This window comes from Molothrus ater, chromosome 25, assembly GCF_012460135.2.
Source record: "Molothrus ater isolate BHLD 08-10-18 breed brown headed cowbird chromosome 25, BPBGC_Mater_1.1, whole genome shotgun sequence".
Classification (NCBI taxonomy): domain Eukaryota; kingdom Metazoa; phylum Chordata; class Aves; order Passeriformes; family Icteridae; genus Molothrus; species Molothrus ater.
Genome location: NC_050502.2, coordinates 1,125,637 through 1,148,400, shown reverse-complemented (window position 1 = coordinate 1,148,400; position 22,764 = coordinate 1,125,637). Strand labels below are relative to the sequence as shown.

At 44.8% G+C, this 22,764-nt stretch overlaps 1 protein-coding gene across 1 annotated transcript in view; it reads left to right on the top strand.

Moving 5' to 3' along the window:
• Nucleotides 1–22,764, top strand: part of LZTR1 (leucine zipper like post translational regulator 1) — a 36,690-nt gene that overhangs the window by 5,677 nt on the left and 8,249 nt on the right. The window contains exons 8-14 of the mRNA XM_036398395.2: nt 81–220; nt 1,030–1,231; nt 16,226–16,336; nt 17,463–17,555; nt 18,452–18,547; nt 19,591–19,774; nt 21,595–21,764. Of these exons, the coding sequence (XP_036254288.1) occupies nt 81–220; nt 1,030–1,231; nt 16,226–16,336; nt 17,463–17,555; nt 18,452–18,547; nt 19,591–19,774; nt 21,595–21,764 (996 nt within the window). The remainder of the gene's footprint in view (nt 1–80; nt 221–1,029; nt 1,232–16,225; nt 16,337–17,462; nt 17,556–18,451; nt 18,548–19,590; nt 19,775–21,594; nt 21,765–22,764) is intronic.

Below are 22,764 nucleotides of genomic sequence, written 5' to 3'. Positions count from 1 at the left end.
ATGGCCCTGCAGTGTCCTCAGCATGTGGAGTTGTGCACTGTAACAATACATTTCTGATTCTGAACTTAATTACATTTCAGATTGAACAAAGTGGTGAAATTCCTCCTTCCTGCTGTAATTTTCCCGTGGCGGTTTGCAAAGACAAGATGTTTGTTTTCTCTGGCCAGAGTGGAGCAAAGATTACCAATAATCTCTTCCAGTTTGAATTCAAGGAAAAGATGTAAGTGTAGACAGTTAAGTCGTGCAAAACCCACAAAATCCTTGACTGCCTGAGTTGTGAAATGTAATACTCAAGGGCACTGGGGGAGAACGCTGTGTCTCCTGGTGATGAGTGTAGGAGTGACAGGGTAGGACGGTCAGGATGGATGGAGAGGAGAGATCTCTGCAGCCAGGGCCTGGAATTTGTGGGTTATTGCAAAGGGCCTGGGTGCAGGGCCCTGCTGGGAGCTGCCAGCCACAGCTGGAGCAGGACTGAGAGAAGAGAGGGGGAGAGAGGATGAGAGGGTAAGAGAGTAAGGGAGTAAAAAGGTAAGAGAGTAAAAGGGTAAGAGAGTGAGGTTCCTGTTACAATACCATAAATCTTCTTCTGTGTTGAATATTCTAATTCTCACTGACCAATTTAGTACAAGATACAAATCCTATAACACATGCATACAGCCTATAAGAATCATTACATTACCATACTGTGTTACATTTTAAACCCTAAAAACTCCTCTTTGGGCCCCTTCTGCCAAGCTGTAGGGTCTGCTCTGACCCTTGGGCCTGTCTGCAAGCAGAGGGTGTTGTTCCATCAGAAGGGGATCACCTTCAGCTGGCCACACCATTGTTTTCCAGTTGTTCAGTAACTGAGGGATCTCAAAGCTTGCTTTCATTTCAATCTCATTTGTAGTTTCCATATTCTCAAAATCTTTTGCCAGACAATCATATTTATAAGGCTTTCCTGTTTCATCTTGCCCAACAACGAAGCACAGAGTTAGAAAATTTAAAAGCACTGTAAAAAGCTCCCATGTTTGCTGTTTGCTGTGGCAGCTGGACCCGGATCCCCACGGAGCACCTGCTGCGGGGCTCGCCGCCGCCTCCCCAGCGCCGATACGGGCACACCATGGTGGCCTTCGACCGGCACCTGTACGTGTTCGGCGGCGCTGCCGACAACACGCTGCCCAACGAGCTGCACTGCTACGACGTGGACTCCCAGACCTGGGAGGTCATCCAGCCCAGCCCAGACAGTGAGGTAAAAGCTTCAGCTTCTGCTTTTTCCTTTGTGCTCCTTCTTTTTTGACTCATCTTTGCCATGGATGCTTTTTGACAAGAGCATTGGCTTTTAGCTGAATAGGAACAACTCCTTACTACTGATGATTAATCAGCTCAAATATTGTGGGTAGCAGTCCTTAAAAATTAGTCAGTGTTGACACATCTAAAACTTCTCTTAACACATTTTAAAGAAATACCATGAAACACTTTGATATGCGTTTCAATCATTTGTTCAGTCAAAAGCTGAACAATTAATTCAGTGTGTACCAGTGGTTCTTTTGTTGGCTGTGTGATCCTCTTGAAGCAGAATTCAAAACTAGGCAAGGTTTGATTTGAAGGACACTGTAATGCCCGTGTGCATAAAATCTTATAAATTCTGATTTTAGATAGAGGTGTGGCTGGAAAATAGTAATATGGAGGCTCAGATAGGGCTGTTTTAACATATTTCATTAATAAGAGATACAAATTTAAAAATGTCTGTTTTTACATGGACATCAAAAGGCTGTTGACCACCAAATACCAAGGAAACACTCCAAATGAGACAATATTTAAAAGAAAGAAAGATGAACATTTTCAATCTGTTTCTTTTGCTACTTGCTACTCATGCAAGGTAGTGATTGTGTAATAGAATGTCTGGTTTTTTCTCAAAGCACACTCACAGATCCTCTCTGGGGTCAGCTTGTATTCCAGGTGGAAGTGCCAAGGGCTCACCTGATTTCAGTGCATATTTCAGGTCATCTAAGTGAGGATCATTTCATCCCAGAATGCACAAGCAGTTGTTCCCTGAAGTCCATACCAGTGTGTGTATTTCCTGGCTTTGGAACAGCAGCATTCATTGTGTTTATTAATGTGAATAGATTTTACCTTAAGCCACGTTAAGATAGTGCAGCTGCTGTCACAGTGGTGTAGGGAATGAGCTGCTCTGCAGGAGGAGATGCTCTGTGTGTGTGCTGTGCACACAGCCACACAGCCTGAGGTTACACTTCAGACAGCTGAGTGTTGCAGGAATTGGGATCAGGTGCAGAGTTACTGATTGAGCCTGCACAGGTGTGACAGGGCTCAGCCCCAGAGCTGTGTGGGGTGTTTGGTGTGTTTGTGTTTGCAGACACAGCATTGGATGAGCTGGACAATCCCCCACACACACAGAGCTCAAAATTAACCGTGCACATGGGCCTCCTTGGGAACTGTTATTTGACCAAAGTATTTCACAGCAGCCTATTTAATGCTTTACAAAGCTGGTTTATTGTCACATGAAATTAATAAAGCTGCTTCTTCAACTTATTAAAGCCACGGTTGTCTTCAGGAGTGTAGAACCTGTTCTGTTCCTGCCACTGTTACCATTTGACATGTGAGGCTTCAGCAGGCATTGGTTCTTTGGGACACAGTTGCTTATTGGTTCCAGGAGCAGAACTGCTCCTGGAAGTGTTGTAAACCAGCATTATTCCCTGAGTTATCCCCTGCTGAATTTCATTTCAGATTTCAAAGCTCTTTTCTTCGTCTGTCTGTAATCCTGGGTTGGTTGCTTGTGTTGTATTTTGTAGTTTCTTTCTCTGGTACAGCATCTAGAAACTGATTTGGTAGAAATGGGAGGTGAAACTGGTGCTGTTGAAATCCATGATAGTAAATTTTCCTAAAAGACTGATTAACTGCAGACTTTTTGTGTTTCAAGTAAGTTTTAAATTATTTTGTGTCTTCTGGAGTCATAACTAGGTAATTTCTCAGAATCATTTTCCTAATGTTTCCATGAGCTTTTGGCAAAGACTTCTAAAGGTAGCAATGAATCTCTAATACCATCCTGTTCCCTGGACACTCTGAACTTGGATTTTCCTTTTTTATCCATCTCTGTGAGCAAAATTATTCATGTTAATTCGAAACAAAAAAGAAGTCAGTAAGTGCAATGCTGTCTCAGCACTTGAGGGTTTCTGCTGTGTGTGAAGTGATAGTGACCTCTGTTATCATGCAGGAGAATGACCTACCTTGACTTTTAGAGTTGGGTTTTTTCCTTTCCACTTGATGGATAGTAGGATTTACCTTCTGCTTGCTCAGTATTATGTGGTATGATCTTAGAAATGCTGCATTACAACATTGCTTGACCACACTGTGGTGAGGTTACTTTCTTACTTATGGTCATGTGATGCATATCCTTAATTCTTTCTTCTTTTGGATGTTTAACATGGAATGGGTGGAGCCTCTGGAGTCCAAAATAAGGTTTGGTGCTGATTAAGCTATAAATTCAGTGGAGATTTTTACAGTGCTTGGCAAAAGAGATTACAGAAGAGATTGCTTATGCTGAAGGAGAGTCATTGCTGCCATTGCAGTCTTGTTCTCTGAACTTAGGCTGCCCTGAGGAGCTTCTCAAGGTGATCAGGGAGTGATTTGGACTTTTCAGACCTGTTCATGCCAGTAGCAGGAATAGGTGTCAGCTGGAACTTGTATATCCTCTGCTACCCTGTTATGGCTGACACAGAAGGTGACAAGTCACACAAGGCTGAAGAATCTCGGGGTTGTTACCTGAAAAGGGGGCACAGTTTGGGCATTAATTACAGCAAAGTGGAGTGAGTGAGTACTAGGAAGATCCTAGAGGCACTTCTTGAGCACAGACAGCAATTGTGTGTGAGGTGCTGCAGGTGCCCTGAGATGCCTCTGGCATTTTGAGTAAACAGGGAGAACAAACCTGGCAATAGATCTGGCAATGGACCTGTTGTAGTTCTCTGCCCAGGGCACTCAGAATTCCTGGTAGTGCCTCGCTGTGGGATGGAGGATGGGACATGGCTGTTGGGTAGAAGAGGGCAAACTGAGATGGAACAGGTCAGTACTTCAAAAAGAAACCAGGAGCTGCCATTTTATGCTTTAGGATGTCTCCAGAATGGATAACAAGACATCCTTGCTGAGCTGCACAATTGCAGTCTGTAGCTCCTCAGAGCTAGATACAATACATGTACATATATATTGTACAGAGCATACAGAGCTGTTCCCCATCCTTGCTGTGAGATGATCTTCACAGCTGCAGCTTCTCCTTTTCTAAGGCAGCCACAGGAATATCTTGTCTGAGTCCTTGCCTGCCTGCACACACTGCCAGAGCTGTATTTTCTTTATACAGGGCTACTGAAGGATTTCAAAAACAAGAAATAGATTGTTTTGTTTCCTCGAGTTTTTCTATTAAACTCAAGATATCTTTTACTTTCTGAAGAAGGTTGGAGCAGCATAAGAAATCAGCAGGCAGTAGGGGGAAAAGTGCCCTGTGTTGCACAGTTGACAAACACGTGTGGCAGTCATGGCTTGTGCTACAGAGAGGAGTGTTCTGTATGACAGGAGCTCTGGGTCTGGCAGGGAGCACAGTCAGTTGTGGACACAGACCCACAGAATCCAAGGTGATGTTTGGAGCAGCCACTGCCTCATAGAGGCAGGGTGTTATGTCAGGAAAAAGAAAATTCTGCCTCCTCACAGTTCCCATCATGTCCCTGTGGCTGCAGGGACTGGCAAGTCATCCATCTCTCCAGAAGTTATGGGGGAAGTCTCTAAAACTTGTTCTGGGAAACATTTCAGTCTCACAATTAGGGCTTTCAAAGCCAAGAGCAATAAAAATCTCCAATTTTCAAAGCTCTTAATTTTTCTTTGAATAAGCCAAAAGGGAGGTTAATGTGCTGGTAACCTTCTTGGGCTTACTTGGAGGCTCAGTTTTGGAGGTTTCTCAGACAGATGACAGTGACGTGGTTTGTGGGCAGCTGAGGAAGATTAAAAGGATTTAGTCATCCTCCTGGGCATGAGTGTGCCCCAGTCCCCCTGTGCAGGGATTAGTTACACCCCCTTGAGGTACCTTCAGGCAAGAGGAACACGGTACTGTGTGCACAATGCCCTGAATGCCTGCAGTGAGCCCCCTAACAGGATCTGCCTCACTCGTGGGCAGGGTGCTTATCAAGGTACCATGTTCTGCTGGGAGAGATAAAACTGAGCATTTCACAATCCAGAGGGTAGGCTGATACTTTTGGTGTTTGATGTGCAGTGCTCGGGCTTGCATCCTTTTTTAAAAAACTTTTTAAAAATGTAGGAGCTTCATACCAGTGCCCTTTGCAGGTCTGTGCTCAGTGAACTGGAGAGAGACATCTTGAAAATGTTTGTGTTTATAAGAATCTGCACATCAGAGTACCTGTAGATAATACTATTGTACAGCTCCACTTCTGTTTGTCAATTCTATCTTCATATCCTTTCTGAGGGGTGTTCATTATTACATCCTTTTACAGTATTCTCCCAGAGAAAGCAAAATGCAAATGATGTGGATGATAGGCAGAAGGAATATTTCTGTAACTCACTTAATGGTGAGGAATTGTTATAACACAGATTGAACGTGACCTGCATTAAGATGGTATAAAATTGAGTAATGGAAGGAGTTGAAATATGCTTTTTGATTGAGGAGCAGTTACTCAAACAAAACTTATGCCACCAACCTTGAAAGACAAGAGAAAAATCACAGCTTTTTTCCAATATTTACTAGTTGTCCAGAATTTTGCCAGTTACTGATTACAATAACAGTCCACTCAGGGATTTTGATTTCTTCTTAAGGTGAGTGCAAACAGTCCAGGTTTCAGCTTGACTGTAGGATACATTTATGAACAGAGTGTGTGGTCTGGGCTTCATGGTTTCCCTTACAGCATCCCTGGAAACAATCTCTTAAATTCCCAGTTCTTGTGGGGAGCTGGGAGAGCTCCTGGTGGTCTGAAATGGCTGGAAGTGCTCTGATAGTCTTCATTCTAGAAGCTGACACAGTGTAGTGCCATTAAGTAACATAAATACATGATCCTTGTGTTTATTAGATAGATCTTCCAGTATAACATCTCCCCACGTCGTGTTTGCAAACAGGGAGGTTGTTCAGAGAATCATCGAGGAATGGGAAGCCCAGTGACCAACTATGAAGTGAAGTCTCTTTCAGGTGTAAGAAATTAAATCTTCCCTGGCTTACCTGGGGAACAGGGGTTTTTAATCTATCAGTGAAAGATAAAACAAGATCCAGCCACTTTAATTTGAAACTAGAAATATCCAGACTGAAAAAGAAAGGAAAACAAATGTTTACAAATTTTAAAGAATAAAAGTAATTATTTACTGGAACATTTTATCTGTTTTTTCTTTGCAAAGTTTTCATTACACTTAAACCAGGATTTGATATTTTTCAAAAAGAATGTTTTCCTGAAAACAAGTCTAAATTTCAGTACCTCTTCACAGAAGTTTGGTAGGTTGGTGTATTCAGGAAGTCAGATTAAGATCCCAGAAGTACTATTATGGTTATTGGATTTTTGAATGCATACCACATGCCAAAGAGAAACAAATGGGTGGTCACTGGATTTCTGTCAGCTGTTGTCAGATTTCAATATATGATCTTTTGTGACGTGTTCATTGCATTTGGCTGGAGTTTGGCTTGTTCTTCAAACTGCCTCATCCCCTCTGATGAATTATACATTAACATTGCTCTTTAAATTTGCAACTGATATATACCAAAACAATTTTAAAGGAAATAACATTTACTATTATTACAGCTGTAAATAAATTACAGGCAGCCTCATACCCTGACCTTTGTGGTTATGCTGCCACGTGTTTGGATGTCGTTGTTAATAGATTTACCTTCCCATTTCCATTCTGTGCTCTCCAGTGAGTGCCAAATGGAAAAATCTCATCCTCAGTGTAGAGCACAATTGCAAAGGATGTCTCTGTTGCATCCCCTGTCACTTATCATAACCACAGCTGATAATGTTACAAGCTTTTGTTATTATGACTTTGCTTCTGTGTATGGTGATTTAACCCAGAACCCCCCTGTGCTGGGCTGATCCCCCAGGGGGGGATTCTGCCCCTGTGCCCTGCTCAGGTGAGACCCCACCTGCAGAGCTGCCCCAGCCCTGGGCTTCCAGCACAGGAAGGAGCTGGAGCTGCTGGAGCCAGCCCAGAGGAGGCCACAGAGCTGCTCTGAGGCCTGGAGCCCCTCTGGGAGAGCTGGGGGTGTCCAGCCTGGAGAAGAGAAGGCTCTGGGAAAACTTAGAGCCCCTTCCAGTGCCTAAAGGAGCTCCAGGAGAGCTGGAGAAGGACTTTGGACAAAGGCCTGGAGGACAGGACAAGGAGGGAATGGTTCCCTGTCGCAGACATCTTTTCACTAAAAATCATTTCTTTAGGATTTTTCCTTCTGAGAAGCTGAGAGGCCTCAGAGACAGAATGTAAACAGTGGTTATCTGCTGCTGTGGAATGCAACAGGTCCACCTGTGATTGGCCCATCCTGGATGTTTGTAATTAATGGCCAATCAAGGACCAAGTCCAAGAGAGCTGCATTTGTTGTCATTCTTCTTATTCTATTCTTAGCTTAGCCAGCTTCTGAGAAAACCTGTCCTTCTTTTTCTTTTTAGTATAGTCATAATGTAATATATATATCATAAAATAACAAATCAAGCCTTCTGAACATGGAGTCAACATTCTCATCTCTTACGTCACCTGAAAACCCCTGTGAGCACAGTCACCGTTCCCACTGCCAGAGAGCAGGGTTAGATGGGATATTGGGAAGGAATTTTTGGCTGTGGGGTGGGCAGGCCCTGGCACAGGGTGCCCAGAGCAGCTGTGGCTGCCCCATCCCTGGAAGTGTCCAAGGCCAGGCTGGATGGGGCTTGGAGTAACCTGGGCAAGTGGAAGGTGTCCCTGCCATGCAGGGGTTGGAACAAGATGAGTTTAAGGTTCCTTCCCACCCAAGCCATCCTGTGATTCTGTGCTTTATGCTAAGTTGTAGGTTTCTTTCTATCTTCTTTCTTCAATCCCTGACAGTCTCTCTCTGTATTAATGGCTCCATATTAGGAAGTGGTGCTTACAGATGTGATCCTCTGCTTTTCATCATTGTTAAGCTGCAATAGGTCCATTTATGTTGACCATGTAGTTATGGCAATCTCAATAAATAAACTGCAGACAAAATATTTTTGGCTTTCTGACATTAGTGTAGTGTTGAAGATTTCATGAGATGTCTTGAGAAGTCTACCAGAGGAAATCTCTAAGAACAGGCTGGAATTTTTTCTCTCAGAAACAGAATAAGTATTGTTCACCCTGTGTGGGGCAAAGGAGTGGAAATAGCTTTTGAAGAGGTTCATTCTGTGAGTCTGTGATGGAGCTTTTATTCCCTGTTTTCTTGTCTGTACCATCAAAGAGGAAAAGTAAAAGCTAAGTTTCCATCTTGGATGTAAATTAAATTTCTGTTGTAACAAGAGCACAGCTGAGCTCCCAGCCCTGCAACTTGTTAAACAACAGGAGGAAGTCTTAGAATCACAAAAGCAGGTGGATTGGAAGGACTTCCAAGGCTTTGAATGCAACCTCATGCTCAGAGCAGGTCTGGTTGAAGCAGGCTGCTCAGGGCATTGTCCATTCCATCCCATCCCATCCCATCCCATCCCATCCCATCCCATCCCATTCCATCCCATCCCATCCCATCCCATCCCATCCCATCCCATCCCATCCCATCCCATCCCATCCCATCCCATTCCATTCCATTCCATTCCATTCCATCCCATTCCATCCCATTCCATTCCATTCCTGTGTATCTCCAGGGTCAGAGATCCAGCAGCTTCTCCTGGCTTCCCACTATCATGGGAAGCCATCTCCTAGTGCTTGTGCACTATCATGATCAAAGACATTTTCCTCTCACACTAAGAAAGAACTTCCTGTGCTGACTTGAGTCTGCTGGCTCCTCTCTTCCCTCCGGGCCACTCTCTGAAGAGCAGCTCTGAGTTCCCTGCAGGCAGGTGCCTCCTTTGCCTTCTCTCCTCTCGTGCATCCTGTGCTCCAGCCCTTGATCACAGCCCTGCTGTTGGTGTCCCTCCTCTGGACTGAGGTAGGTCAATGCCTTTCTGTACTGGGGATCCCAGAGTGCTTCAGCTGAGGGCTTAAAAAGGGTGAGTAGAGGAGGACAAGTCCCATCCCTGAGCCGCTGGAACAGCTGAGGGGCTGCTGGCTGTGCTGCCAGAGGATGCTGCTGAACCTTCTGCAGCTCCCTGTCCACCACATCTGTGTTCTGGCCAGCCTGGCCCCAGCCTGTATCATTGCAAGGAATGACTGTCCTGGGGACAGGACTTGGCAGCACTTCCTGAGGCACCCATAGGCCCATTTTCCAGCCTGGCTAAGTCCTTTGGAATATCAGCCTCCAGCATTTCAGCTGCTCCAGACAATTTGCTATCAAGCATAGACTTGCTGAGAATGCAGTGCCCTCCTATAACCCATGAAACATTTTGAAGGGGGTGATCAGGTTAGTCAGGAAAAATTTGCCCTTGGTAAATCCTTGCTGACTGGTACCAGTCACCTCTTTCATGTGGTACAAGTAGCTTCCAGGAGGATTTTCTCTGTAACTTTCTTGGGACAGCAGTGCAGTTGCCTGGCTCATGGTTAGCTGTGTTCCCAAAGTTCATACCAGGCCAGATTTTTAAAATTAATAGATACTTTTTGGGTTATAAACAGCACTTTGGTTACACTTGGGTACCTGCAGTGATGAACTGGATGACTCTGTTGCCATAATCTGAAAGGAATGACAGCCTAAGGAAAGGCCCAATAAAGGAGCAGCAGCCTATGGAAAGGCTCAGTAAAATCCTTCAGCATTTGCCTGCTTGTCTTCATTTGTAGAGCTGCATGTCTTGAAGTTCACTTTAACATGTGTCTGTTCCAATTTTGTCTGAAAGCAGAGATTGTCTGCACCCAGCATGGGAAAACATTTTAAATCCTTAAACCTCCTTGAACCTAAAGACCATCCAAAGCTCTGTCTGTCCATCTGTTTGAGTTTGATGCTGTTGCCTGGTGTAACTGTGTGGAAACATCTCAGGTATCAACAGCTCCCAATCTCCCAGTAGTGACAGCTCCTTTGGACCTTTTGTAGCTTATGGTTTTCTTCCAGTTTCAGAAAAAATAGATAATTCTTTTACCTGTTAGTTTATGTTGGTTCACCAGGTTGGTTTGTTGATGGCTTTAGGTCTTTTTATTTTACTTTGGCTCTGAGCTTTTAATGATAAAGAAATCTGAGCACATCATTACTGGCTTTTGAGTTCAGTGCAACAATTTCCTTCCATAATCCTGCTCATTCATAGCTGAGTGTGAGGAAAATGAACATTTACACAGTTATAAATCTATTCTGTAAATGTAAGGCTTCTGAGGAGCTGAGAGTAAGAATGGAGAACCTTTAAACAGCTGCAGAGGATTTGATTTTAGCAATGTCCTAGTATTGCCCATAATGTTGAAATTTCTATCACAAAAAGCACTGAAGTATATTAAAATGTTCTGAGAAAGGAGTCAGAGAGGGAAGATAAGCACTGCAACAGCACAAGTAGTCACAGCCTGCAATAATAGCATAGTTAATGCATTCCTCAGCCAAGAGAGTGAATCTCACTACAAGGAGGTTGAATTTTTGTCCCTGACCCAGTTCTGCTGCCTGTCCAGAAGAGCTGGGCAAGCCATGGCTCTGTGTGTGCTGCTGGCCTGCCAGCTGAGGAAGGGCTTTACTTCATCCTCTTCCAGTGTGTCAGTCAGCTTTGACATAAAACACAGGTTGTCCCTTTGGGATGATCCATCTGGCCTGTTTTTTCATCAAGACAAAACATGGGAAGGCTGTCTCAGACTTGGGAATAACTGATGGATATTCCCTCTTCACCATCTTAGCTTGTGATCTGTGTTTTGCCTGCTTGCAGTGAGCAAACCCCTCAGCTTCTCATCCTCGTCCCTGGAAGTGTCCATGGCCAGGCTGGGTGGGGCTTGGAGCAGCCTGGGCTAGTGGAAAGTGTCTCTGTCCATGGCAGCAGAGGGTGGAACAGGGTGAGCTTTAAGGTCCCTCCCAAGCTGAGGCAGTCTCAGATTCTGTGATTTGTGAAGAGCCATTGGGAGAAAGAGGGCAGACAAAAAGCAGCTAATGCAAGAGATTTCCTTGCTTTGTGTCTCTGTCATTGCACAAACGTTGAGGAAACCACACAGCTAAAATGTTAATGGTTCAATCACAGTGATGGGTTCCAAACAAGACCACAGAGCTTTCTCTGCACTGACCCTGAATGTTCTGGGTACACAGGGATGATCTTCTGGACCTTCAGCTGCAGGGGACTGCTGCTCCATGTCCAGTCTCTCATGCTTTCCATTGATAGTTTTACACACTCTTATTTTTAAACTTTGTAACCAGGTGTCCTACCCAGCAGTGGCTTGAGAGGGTATCTGCCCCAGAGGAAGCTCCCACTGTGGCCTCGAGTGAATGGGGTTTAAAAAAATCTTGGGATGTATTTGGTTTAGATTTCAGCATAGCAACAGTAAAACAAGGACCTACAGCAGACTCAGAGGTAAATAAAGAAACACTTGAAAGTGAAAAAGACTTTAAAAATGGAAATTTAACTTATTATAGGAGAGAGAAATTCCACTTTCATATATGCCTTTTCTTCTCTGCTCCTTTTCTCCCCCTCTTGCAATTTCTCATGAGCTATTTAACTTAAGCTGTAATCCAAGAACCATTTAAGCCTTGGCTCTGCATGTGCAAGTTCTAAATTGCACAGAGCAGGCTACTATTGACCCCTGAGTGGAAATGATTCATTTTACTTCTTTCACTATTTAATTTTACTTTACATTGCTTCAACTTAATTTATTAAGGACTTCAAGCTAAGCTGAATATATTCCTGGTGAGATCAAAATTTAAATCAATGAGTTTATGAAGGGGTTTGCACAGGTATTACTGAGTTTATTTTAAAGTATATGTGCTCAGGCCCAGAGGTGATGCTCAGGGCTGTAATCTCACCTATTTGAATGATGCTGGGTGCTCGGGCACAGGGAGAGGCAACTTTAATGCACAGCTTTGGGAGTCAAATTAGGAGCCTGGTGAGCAGCACAGGACAAACTCCATTTGTGCAGTCTGGACAGGCTGCAGTGTGAGTCTGAGCACAAGAAATGAGAGGAAAGAAAGCCTTGTGAAATACTTTTATTTTGAAAATGATGGCTTGAGTCATGCCTGCAGTGTGGAAGGGTGTACTGAAAGGGAAGCAAAGGTGACCAATGAGCTCTGCTTTTGAGAGCAAAGATTCCAGCTTGTAAAGATCCTCAGATGCAAATCTCATTAACCTTAAATAGAGAAACCACTCCAGCAGATGAAACAGGGTGATGTAGCTCAGAGAGGGGTGCCAGCCCCCATCATTGGAAGTGTCAGGATTGAATCCAGAATTTCTTCTGTCAGGCACTGTTAACAAAGTAAGGAGATCACATTGATGGAGAGGTAAGTACAGGATCTAGAGCTGACAAATACAGTCAGATTGGCAGTGCCTCTTTGTCTGTGATTTTTAGCATTCCTGTGTGTAACAGGAATGAGAAAGACAAATCCCTTTGGATTCACACAGGACCATCTGGAGTTGTGCCAGCAGATGAAATTAGAATCATAGAATTACAGAATTGGTAGGGTTGGAAAAGACCTTCAAGATCATCAAGTCCAGTCATCCATCCAGCACTGCCACATTCAGCTCTAATCCATATCCCCAAGTGCTGAGCACCTTTTGAACACTTCCAGGGATGGTAACTCTGTCACTGCCCTGAGCAGCCTGTGCCAATGCTTACTACCCCTCTAAGGAGAAAATGTTTCCTAATACCCAACCTAAACCTCCCTGCTGCAATTTGAGCCATTTCCTCTCATCCTTTCTGACCATCCTGGCTAGCAAAGTAGGTGGTATTTTGTAGCTGTTTCTTATAAACCCTGCCTGGGATGAGTGTATTCAGCAGCTGGATTTGGCAGCCTGGGAGATCTCCCAGTGAAAAATTCAAGATAAGGGCAGGTTCTGGGTGTCTGGTATTGGTGAATGAGGAACGTGGGGACTGGGGAATGTCTCAACAGTTGTTTGTGCTCCTGAGCTCTCTTAACCTTTCTTTCCTCCTGAATCTGTTCTTGAGGGCCCAGCTTTCCTTCCTTGCACTGGGCCAAAGTTGCTGTGGCCAAACCCTTGGTGCTGGGAGGGCCGAGCGTTGTTCCCCATGCGGGTGGCACCAAAATGTCACTGCAGCATCGTCATCTCCACGTGGGGGTTTGTGCTGGCCTGAATTCTGCTCTGATTCAGTAAAACAAACACCCTGTAACTCTCAGCTGTGCAATGTTTTGAGAACTGAACACGGCCTTTTCTGTTCCAGGCTGTCATTCCATGTCTTACATTTCTGTCTTTAAAAATGTGGTCTGTGTATTTAGAAAGTAAAGTTGTTTGATTACTTTAGTTATTAGTAACTGCAGAGCTCTGGTTCCTTGGCCAGTACCAACCATTACAAAAGAAAAATCATCATTACAGCGTTCCATAGAGATTGCTGGAGCTGAATATGATGTGACTGGCAAGTACATCTTACTTGGTTAAATATTCAGGTGGTTCATGTTTGCTTTCTGGCACCAGTTGTTTCAAAGCTGTAAGGCTTTTTGATTGAAAAAAAAAAAAAAGTGGTTGTTAAATTCAATGGCAGCTTAAAAAAACTAAATACTAGAGAATTTTGAGAATTATTTTAATTAAAAGCAAAACTAAAATATTATTAATTTAGAAAAAGTGGAAAATTACCTGAATAAGTCTAAAGCAGGTGGGCTGCATTTGAGCTCTGCTAGAACAGTTCTTTTTGTTTGGTTTTGGTTGCAGTTAGTTGTGAGAAAAATGTTACAGTACAGCTAACACCAGCCTGCCTAGCTGTGTGGGAATGGGTCTTGGCAAACAAACTTGTTAATTTGGGATGAGGTTGGAGCTCCAGTTGATGAGGGTGACAGATGTATTTTTAACCCATTATAATATGGTTGATTATTTCAATCAATACATCTTATTTAGGTAATGAGATTACTGCTAGGAACAAGCAGAGGCCATAGAAAATAGATTATATTTGACAGTAATCTCATCCTCTTTCAGACAGGTATGGAACTGGGTCCAGGCAGGAATGTACTAACAGATCAGTGTTATTCCATAACCCATCCCAGTATTTATCAGAGCTAACTCTGAAGTTTCCTTGATAAAGTATCCATGAAACATGCTGGATACAGAAGGCATCTTGTTTATTTATCCAGAGGAATCCAGAGGGTTTGTTAAACTGGCACAGGCAAATGTGCCTTTTCAGGTGAGCAAGCCTGTGGTTTGTACATCTGAGAAAAATACCCATGTCCTAGTTACTGACTGGGGGATTGTCTCCTTAAAAGCCGTAGTTTGAGGAGAAGAACAAGTCATGGAAAGTGTGGTGAGTAACAGGCTAAATGAGGCTGTTGTGTGATACTGTGGTGAGAGGGGTGAATTGGTGGGAATGGAAACTGCCAGTCAGCATGCTTTCCTGGAAAATCTGCCTCTCCAGATAAACATAATCTTGTTTCATGTTTGACTTTACTTGAGTGGTGTCTATAAATATGTACAAGAAGCCAAGATTTCTTATACCAGAGGGCTTTTTATTTTGTAGGCAAAGATTTAATGAGATTTACTGCCTGGAAGACGAAAAGCCTGATCAAACTAGAGGAAAAAAAAGAAGTTTCTCTCACCACTTGAAGGCTTTCTATGAGCTCTCAGTGAGATATGCTGATGTGTTCACACACCTTTGTGTAGCCTCAGAAGAAATGAGTAAAAATGCTGTAGTCTGTGCTCTGCAGGAGGGCCATGGTGGCTTTGGCTTCAAAAATCACCCGATGCTGCAACTCGGAGGTGGGGTTTGTTGCAGGGATGGTGTGATCCCTCAGCCCTATAAATAGCTGCAGTGTGGGGGGCTTTTCTTTCTGTGGAGCTGGCAGGATGGAGACCAGAGCTGTGGCTCTGAAGTGCCAACTCTGCAAACAGCTCCAGCCTTGGGCTCCTGTTCAGCACTGGGCATTCCTGGGGCCTTGGGCAGATGGTTCAGCCCTTCAAGCTGTGGGGGAGGTGGGTGCTCACAGGCCTGGGGCTCAGTCCTGCTGAGGTAGATGATCATTCACCTTTCAAGTTCCTGACAGCATTTGGAATAAGCACAGTGATCACATTTGCAGAATCTGCTTATTTCTAGAAGTATGTGTGAGGTTTATGTGGAAAATGACATTGGCTTTAATTTTGTAAATGATACATTTTGTAACTGCCATGATGGGTAGAGCTGTGTAGGTACCACTGTGATTAGAAGGTGCAGTGAATGCAGTTCTTCAATGTGACTGGACAATATGTTCTAGACATGCTAGGAAACAATCATGAGGTACAGCAAATGTCAGTCATAGGATGCAAGTGTGTGAGTGTGTGTGTGTGTTTGTGTGAGTGTGTGTGTGGGGAGTGTGAATGTGTCAGAGTGTGAGTGTGTGAGTGTGTGTGAATGTGCATATCAGTGTGTCTGAGTGTGTCTGAGTGTGAGAATGTGTTTATGAGTGCATGTGTGTGTGAGTGTGTGTGTGTGTGTGAGTGAGTGTGTGAGTGTGTGTGTGAGTGAGTGTGTGAGTGTGTGTGTGAGTGTGTGTGTGTGTGTGTGTTGGTGAGTGTGTTGGTGAGTGTGTGTGTGTTGGTGAGTGTGTGTGTGTGTGTTGGTGAGTGTGTGTGTCTGTGTGTCTGTGTGTCTGTGTGTGTTGGTGAGTGTGTGTGTGAGTGAGTGTGTGTGTTGGTGAGTGTGTGTCTGTGTGTGTGAGTGAGTGTGTGTGTGTGTGTGTGTGTGAGTGTGTGTGTGAGTGTGTGTGTTGGTGTGTGTGTGTGTGTGTGTGTGTGCGTGTGTGTGTGTTGGTGAGTGTGTTTGTGAGTGTGTGTCTGTCTGTCTGTCTGTGTGTGAGTGTGTGACCCTGTGTTGGTCAGAGCTCAGTCCTTGTAATGCCGAGGTTGCAGATTCAATCCCCAGTCACAGCTGGACTCGATGATCCCTGTGTGTTCCTTCCAATTCAGATATTCTGTGATTTTCCCTTTTCACTCTTGATCTGCTAATAGCATATCCTTTTTCTTGGCAGAATAATGGGCTTTTATTTATTACCTTGCCTTTTTTGTCCTTTTCTTTCTGTTTATTCCCTATTTTCTTTGCCCAGTTACCCAGTGGGAGACTCTTCCATGCGGCAGCGGTTATCTCGGATGCTATGTACATCTTTGGTGGCACAGTGGACAATAACATCAGAAGTGGAGAGATGTACAGATTCCAGGTAATTTGCTGATAAACATACTCACTTCCACACCAATTCCACATGAGTCCTGTTTGTGGAGTGTCTGGTTTAGCTCACCATGAGCTCCACAGCATTTAGTCCATGTCCTTCTTGCAGGCAGCCTCTGTATTTCAGATTCAGCTTTCAAAGGTTTATGTGTGTCTTTAGAATCTTCTGAGAAATGTTATTTGGACAGACATTTTGGTAAGGTCAAACCCTCTAGTGCCTTCTGAAGTCCTACAGAGATCATGACAATTTTGACAAATCATTGGAAAGTGTAGCAGATGGGATTTGCTATATTATTTCATTAAAATTGGCTGCTCCTCTTCATGTGCTGTCCTGCTCAGGGCTCTGGGGCAGTTTTGTATTGTGGTTTTATCTCCATGCAGCTCTCCCACTCCCATCTGACGTAGCTATGGGAATTGAAATTTCTAAATTCAGGATACTCACACTAGATTAAATCCCACATACAGTCAAGTCTATTTTTATTGCATGGCACCCTCAGATAAGTCCTGAGAGCAGGTGAGACTCCCAACCTCTGAAGTTGTGGTGAGTCAGTGTTACACTGTGTTTTCTGTCCTTAACCTCACCATGGGGGAAGCCCTTGCTTGTGTTTGGTTTGCTTGTGACATTCTGCTTTATGTGCTACACTGAGGCTGAGTTAGTAACAAAATCCAGTGATTGTAGATGTCACCTTGGCACTTTTGGTTATAGAATCATAGAATCAGCTGAGCTGGAAGGACCCACAGGGACCATCCAGTCCAACCCCTGCCCTGCACAGACCCCCCAACAATCCCACCCTGGGCATCTCTGCCCAAACACTCCTGGAGCTCTGGCAGCCTCGGGGCTGTGCCCATTCCCTGGGGAGCCTGGGCAGTGCCAGCACCCTCTGGGGGAAGAACCTTTCCTGATCTCCAGCCTAAATCTCCCCTAACACAGCTCCAGCCCTTCCTTGGGTCCTGTCCCTGCTCACACTGAGCAGAGATTGAAGCTGTCCCTCCACTGCCCCTTGTGAGGAAGCTGCAGACCCTGAGGGGATCTGACCTCAGGCTCCTCTGCTTCAAAGTGAGATTTGAGTTTATATAGCCACTGAAATTCTGTCTTCTGTGGGGTTTTATTTTTTTAGTTTTCTTGTTACCCTAAATGCACTCTCCATGAGGACTATGGAAGGCTGTGGGAAAACAGACAGTTCAGTGACTTGGAGTTTGTTTTGGGAGAGGTGAGTAGAATTTATTGGAGAGGTGCCAATGGGGGTGTTACTGTGTGTGTGATGTGTTTGCTGGGAAAAAGCAAATTGTGCAGTGGTTGTGCCAGAAACCCTGGGAATGAATCACTGGTGAACTGTCTGCCTGGTTTACTAAGTTTCACTGATCCAGATAAATTTGTAAAGCTGCAATGGAGAAGAATCTTTTAAACTGAGAAGGTCTGTGGGTCACTGACTTAACCTGCATGTTATACAGAGTGGCAATATGAAAATTTACCAATGACCTCTGTACTCCCAGGTTCCAGTTGTCTCCTAGGAAGGCAGGTCAGTGTTTTGCAAATCCATTATCGTTTCAATAGCCATTTTTAATTACTGAAATAAAAGAGAATGAGAAAAAGCAGTACAGGGGAATGGTTCTTTAGTAATGCAAACAGTTAAAACATTTAACAGAGAACAGGTTTTCTGAAGATAAACATGAGAAATTTGAATTTACCTGCATTCCTTTTGCAAAAAGGAAAAGTCAGAAAAAGCTTTGCAAAGCTCAGAGAACAGATCCTCAACAACAGGTGAAATAAATTATGGCAAACAATAGCAAAAACCATACTGTTATTTTGAAAAGGGAAAACTAAGCAGAAAATCAGATTCAAGAATAAAAAGCACTATAAGTGACACAGCAGCTTCCACGCAGTGAATGTGACCAGGCTCTTTCCCAAATGGTGTTTGCCATTAGCCTTTGGGGAAATAGGTGTTGAATTTCATCTGTATGTGCAGAGCAGATGTAAGGCTGCCTTTAACTTGAAATGTATCATAACCTGGGGTTCAGCCCAGGTTTCTATGGCTTCTGCCATCTGCCATGACCATGTGATTTGGGGATAGAAGCTGAATGTGATTTCTGCCTTTGCCTTTGGCAGAAGGAGGAGCGAGTCCGAGGGCACACTGCGATCGTCACCGCTCGCTGCAAGTGGCTGAAAAAGAAAATCATGCAGGCCAGGGAGAGGGTGAAACAGGTGAGTGTTTTGGAAAAGTAGCCTTGTAGCAGGGCTTATTCTGCCCAGCTTTGGGAATAAGGTTGTCAGGAGAAAAGTAATATCTGTTGAGACAGCTGGAGGACAGGAGCAGTGTCTGATGCTAAGGTGCTCCTGAGCAAGTAAAATAAAGAAGATCATTAGTATTAACTAAGGCTACTGGATGTGTATCAGGAGTGTAACATGGAGGAGCCAGAGTTAATCCAGTTATCTGGATTTGACAGTATGGTTCTTGGAAGCTCTTGTAGCTGTCTGAGATCTAATCTTGTGGAATGCCCCAGAGAGGTGTGTGTACCCTTCTCTGTGGGGGTGGTAGAGCTGTGTCATGGGGATGGCCCACAAGATCACACAGATTAGAGGGAAGAAAGGCAATGCTAACTAAGGGTTTCAGCTGCCTCTGTTCCCTTAACCTTTGTATTTTTTTACTTTTTCCAGAGGTGAAAGTCTGGTGCCTTCTAATAATTGTCTATTAATTTTGACTGCTTCCATCTTTTCAGCAGCAAATGGGCTTTTGGGGAGGGAGTAGCACACGATCTGCAGTAAGATGTGGATGCCTCACTGCCCCCCAGTTAATTGTTTTGCCACTGGAAAGGCTGTGGGAGAAGGCTGTCAAACTTGAAGTAACAGAGTGCTTTAAAATACTTCTGTGCAGCACTTTGTGCTGTGCCTTTGCAAGGCAGGGTTTGTGGAATCTACTCCCACCTGTCCCTCCTCACAGAGTGAGGCTGTCCCTGCTGTGGGCAGAAATGTGAATTCAGTGCAGTTCATTCCTCCCTTGCTCTGATGTCCTGCTTCTGACCTGTATCCAGGAGCTTACTTGTGTTCTCATCCATGTGTGTCCCAGGATATGGAACAGTAAGTCTAAGACATGAATTCCTTGCTATCTTCAAGATAATCCTGAAGCTAAAGAGATCCTGACTCTTGAAGAATGTGGAGTAAGGAGAAGGATCCTCTGGTTTGTTGGTAACTTGTGTGAACTGGCACAGGCTTGTGCCATGTTTGGGTGGTTTTTTCTGTTTCATTAGAAATCAAAGCAAGACATTGAAGAGGAGGGACACAGCACATGCCAGAAGGATGGCATTGGTGGCAATGTCAAGCTGTGCCGACTGCAGCCGCTGCTGGAGGTGCCCATCCGAGAGGCCGAGGCGCAGCCCTTTGAGGTGCTCATGCAGTTCCTGTACACAGATAAGATAAAGTATCCCCGCAAAGGTAGGGAGGAGGGTGAGCTACACTGGCACTGGGGAGGGGAGGGAGGGGGAAAACGTGTTCAGAAACAGCAGGATCCAGCATTTGCAGGTGATCAGTCCTGTGCAGAGCACTTCATTACTAACCTGAGATTAAACAAAAGCAGATTTTTATCAGAGAGTACTAACTATGTTTTTTTTCCCTAATTCCCCTAATTCTTTTCAAATATCAAGGAAGAACAAGTTCTTGATCATTCCAAAAGGTGTGAAAAACCCCAAACAAACAAAAGTATTGTGGTATTTTGAACATCACAGCATCCTGGAAGGACCATGTATCTTATCCTGGCTTGGCTTATTTCCTTTTTCTGATATTGTTTTGATGCATTTTAAGCTGAGCCCACAGAGAAAGGTGTGCAAGCCAGCATTTATCACCTGTTAAAAATCCAATCTGAAGGAATGCCTCAAGAAAGGAAAAATCCTTTTGGTGCATTCAATTGAAGTTCTCTGAGTTAAAAACACTTGTGGGTAGGGAAGTAACAGCCAGAGATCTTGCAGCTTCCACACAGGGAATCCAGCTCCTGGCTGTGTGAGTGGTGGGGGCTGTGGGGCAATGGGAGGGGGGCTGGATACAACTGGATACAGCAAGGAACTCCAGCTGCTGGGGCTGGGGAAGCTGCAGCCATGGGGCCTGGTGAAGTACAGTGAGGTACAGCTGTCCTAGCACTGAGCTTTGCTTCAGCTTCACTCCGAGAGCTTTGCTTTCTGCAAAGATAATTCTCAGGAAAAAAGTGATGCATGTCCATTTGTGCCAAGGCTCTCCCTGTGAGGAGGCCTGTCTGAGAATGATCCCACTGACTGGGGGTGAGGGAACTGCTCCCTGCATTCTGCTGACATTGCCACATCCTGCCCCCAGCCATTCGCTGATCCTCAGAACCCTCACCTTGGGTCAGCCTCAGGCCAAGGGAAGGCTTGGACCCCTGAGCTCTTCCCATTGTTAAAGGCTTCCCAGGCAGCCTGCCCCTCTTCCCCAGTCCATGAGGGGTTCTCCCTGGTGCTCCCCCTTCTGCTGGGATCCTCCATGGGCCCTACCCAGCCCATTTGTATTCCTAGTAGCTCCTCTCAGCTCAGAGAGCAGCACCCTGGGGAGCCATCCAGAGGCTGAGCTAATGGAATTGGGCATGCTCATCAAATGGGATTTTCCAATTAGACACAGGGAAGGCACGTGACATGTGAGAGGGCTTTTCTCTATTAAAAAGTAGTTAGAGCAGATGGGCAGAGATCTCCTGTGAGGAAAGCAAAGGCCATGGGGGATTATTCCTTGAGTTGGTGTCCCAGTAGCCCCATTTCAGTGCCTACAAGGGTCTCCTCTACTCTCTCTCACTTTAGCCCCTGTAGACCAGGTCTGTGCAGGCTGAAGCACAGAGTGAAAGCACAGAGTACCTTCATCAGGGTCTGTCAGAATCAGGGAGCTGATTGTTAATACTGTGTAAACCCCAAGGACTCTGCCTGTTGGCATCTGGGCACTGTGAGAAATTGGGCTGCAAGCTCTAGGCCTTGTCAGGGATTTTAGAGAATCACTTCACTATCTTTGGAGGGTTTCAAAAGATTGTGGTCCAGATTGTCACAAAATCTTTGTCTTTTACACGCTTCAAATTTGAACCTCCTCTTCTAGTAGTGATTCAGATCTTATCTAACCAGGAATGGAATTCTTTTCTCTATAAAAATACTCCAGCCACTCCCTGTTCTACTATTCCGATTGCTCCAGTTGATATAAAAAATACTTTCAGAAAGGTTCATCTCTTTGTTCTCTGGGCTTTCCAGCAGTTTTCCCTCTTGCAATTTCAGGTCATGTGCAGGATGTGTTACTCATTATGGATGTGTACAAGCTGGCCTTAAACTTCAAGCTCTCTCGGCTGGAACAGCTCTGCCTTCAGTATATCGAAGCATCTGTAGATCTGCAGAATGTGCTCATTGTGTGTGAGAATGCTAACAAGCTTCAGCTGGATCAGCTAAAGGTAATCACATTCTGCATACAAAGTAACTGATAAGAAATTTTAAAAAAGAAAATTATGTAATTAACATTTGGCCAAAGGTATCAGCTTTTGCAAATTCATCATTCCTTTAATTACAGTTGCTTGAGTATATTTAGCATGGGTTGTCCTACAGTGGCTTGTGATATTATGTAGGCTTTTTCAATACATGCTCAATATTTTTGCATATCTGCTTTGTAGAATGTCAAGGGCAGAATGACTTTGGCTCTTCATCAGTTCACTCTTGCTGCAGCAAGATGGAACCAGTGCATTTCCTGGTCTTGCTGTGTTATGTATACTGACACTGCAGATAGGTTCTTTCATTTTCTAGAATGAAAAACTAAGCTCTGTTCTCAGCCCTTTGCACTGAAAAACTAAATGTGCCAGTGATTCTGTGTCTCTGTGGTGGGTGAGAGGCTTTTGGGTGTTGGGTGACAATCAGGGTGGAGTTGACCCCTGGCTGCAGCCCAAGAGGTGCTGGCTGTGCTGATCCCAGAGCAGTGCCCAGAGCCAGCTCTGCTGAACCTGCAGGGAGGCAGCTCCTGGCCCCAGACCCAGAGGCAGAGCAGGACTGTGCAGTGCTTGCTGGGGATGTCCAGCCTGTGCACACCAGTGACTGTATTGCTGGTGTCTGCAAGCACAGTGAGGCTGCAGAAAGCAGCGTGCACCAGCACTTCCTCAGGCACCGTGTGTGCTCTGGGCTTGGGAGAGGAACTGCCTCCAGGAGGAAGAAGCAGGGCCAGCAGCAAGTGTGTAAATGCTGACTCAGCCTTTGGTGCATGGCATCATGGTGCCATCAGCTGCCCAGAAGCTCATTGGTGGATCTGGTGCTCCCACCTGCCCTGGCCACCTCTGGAGTGACAGAGGCTCTTGCACATGGCTCAGTTGGGCAGGACCACCCTGAGCTGGCATCCTGTCTGCTCAGGTGCTCATTAGTCCTCATGGGTGGGTCCTCTGTAGAAAGCTGTCCTTTCTAGAATCCCAG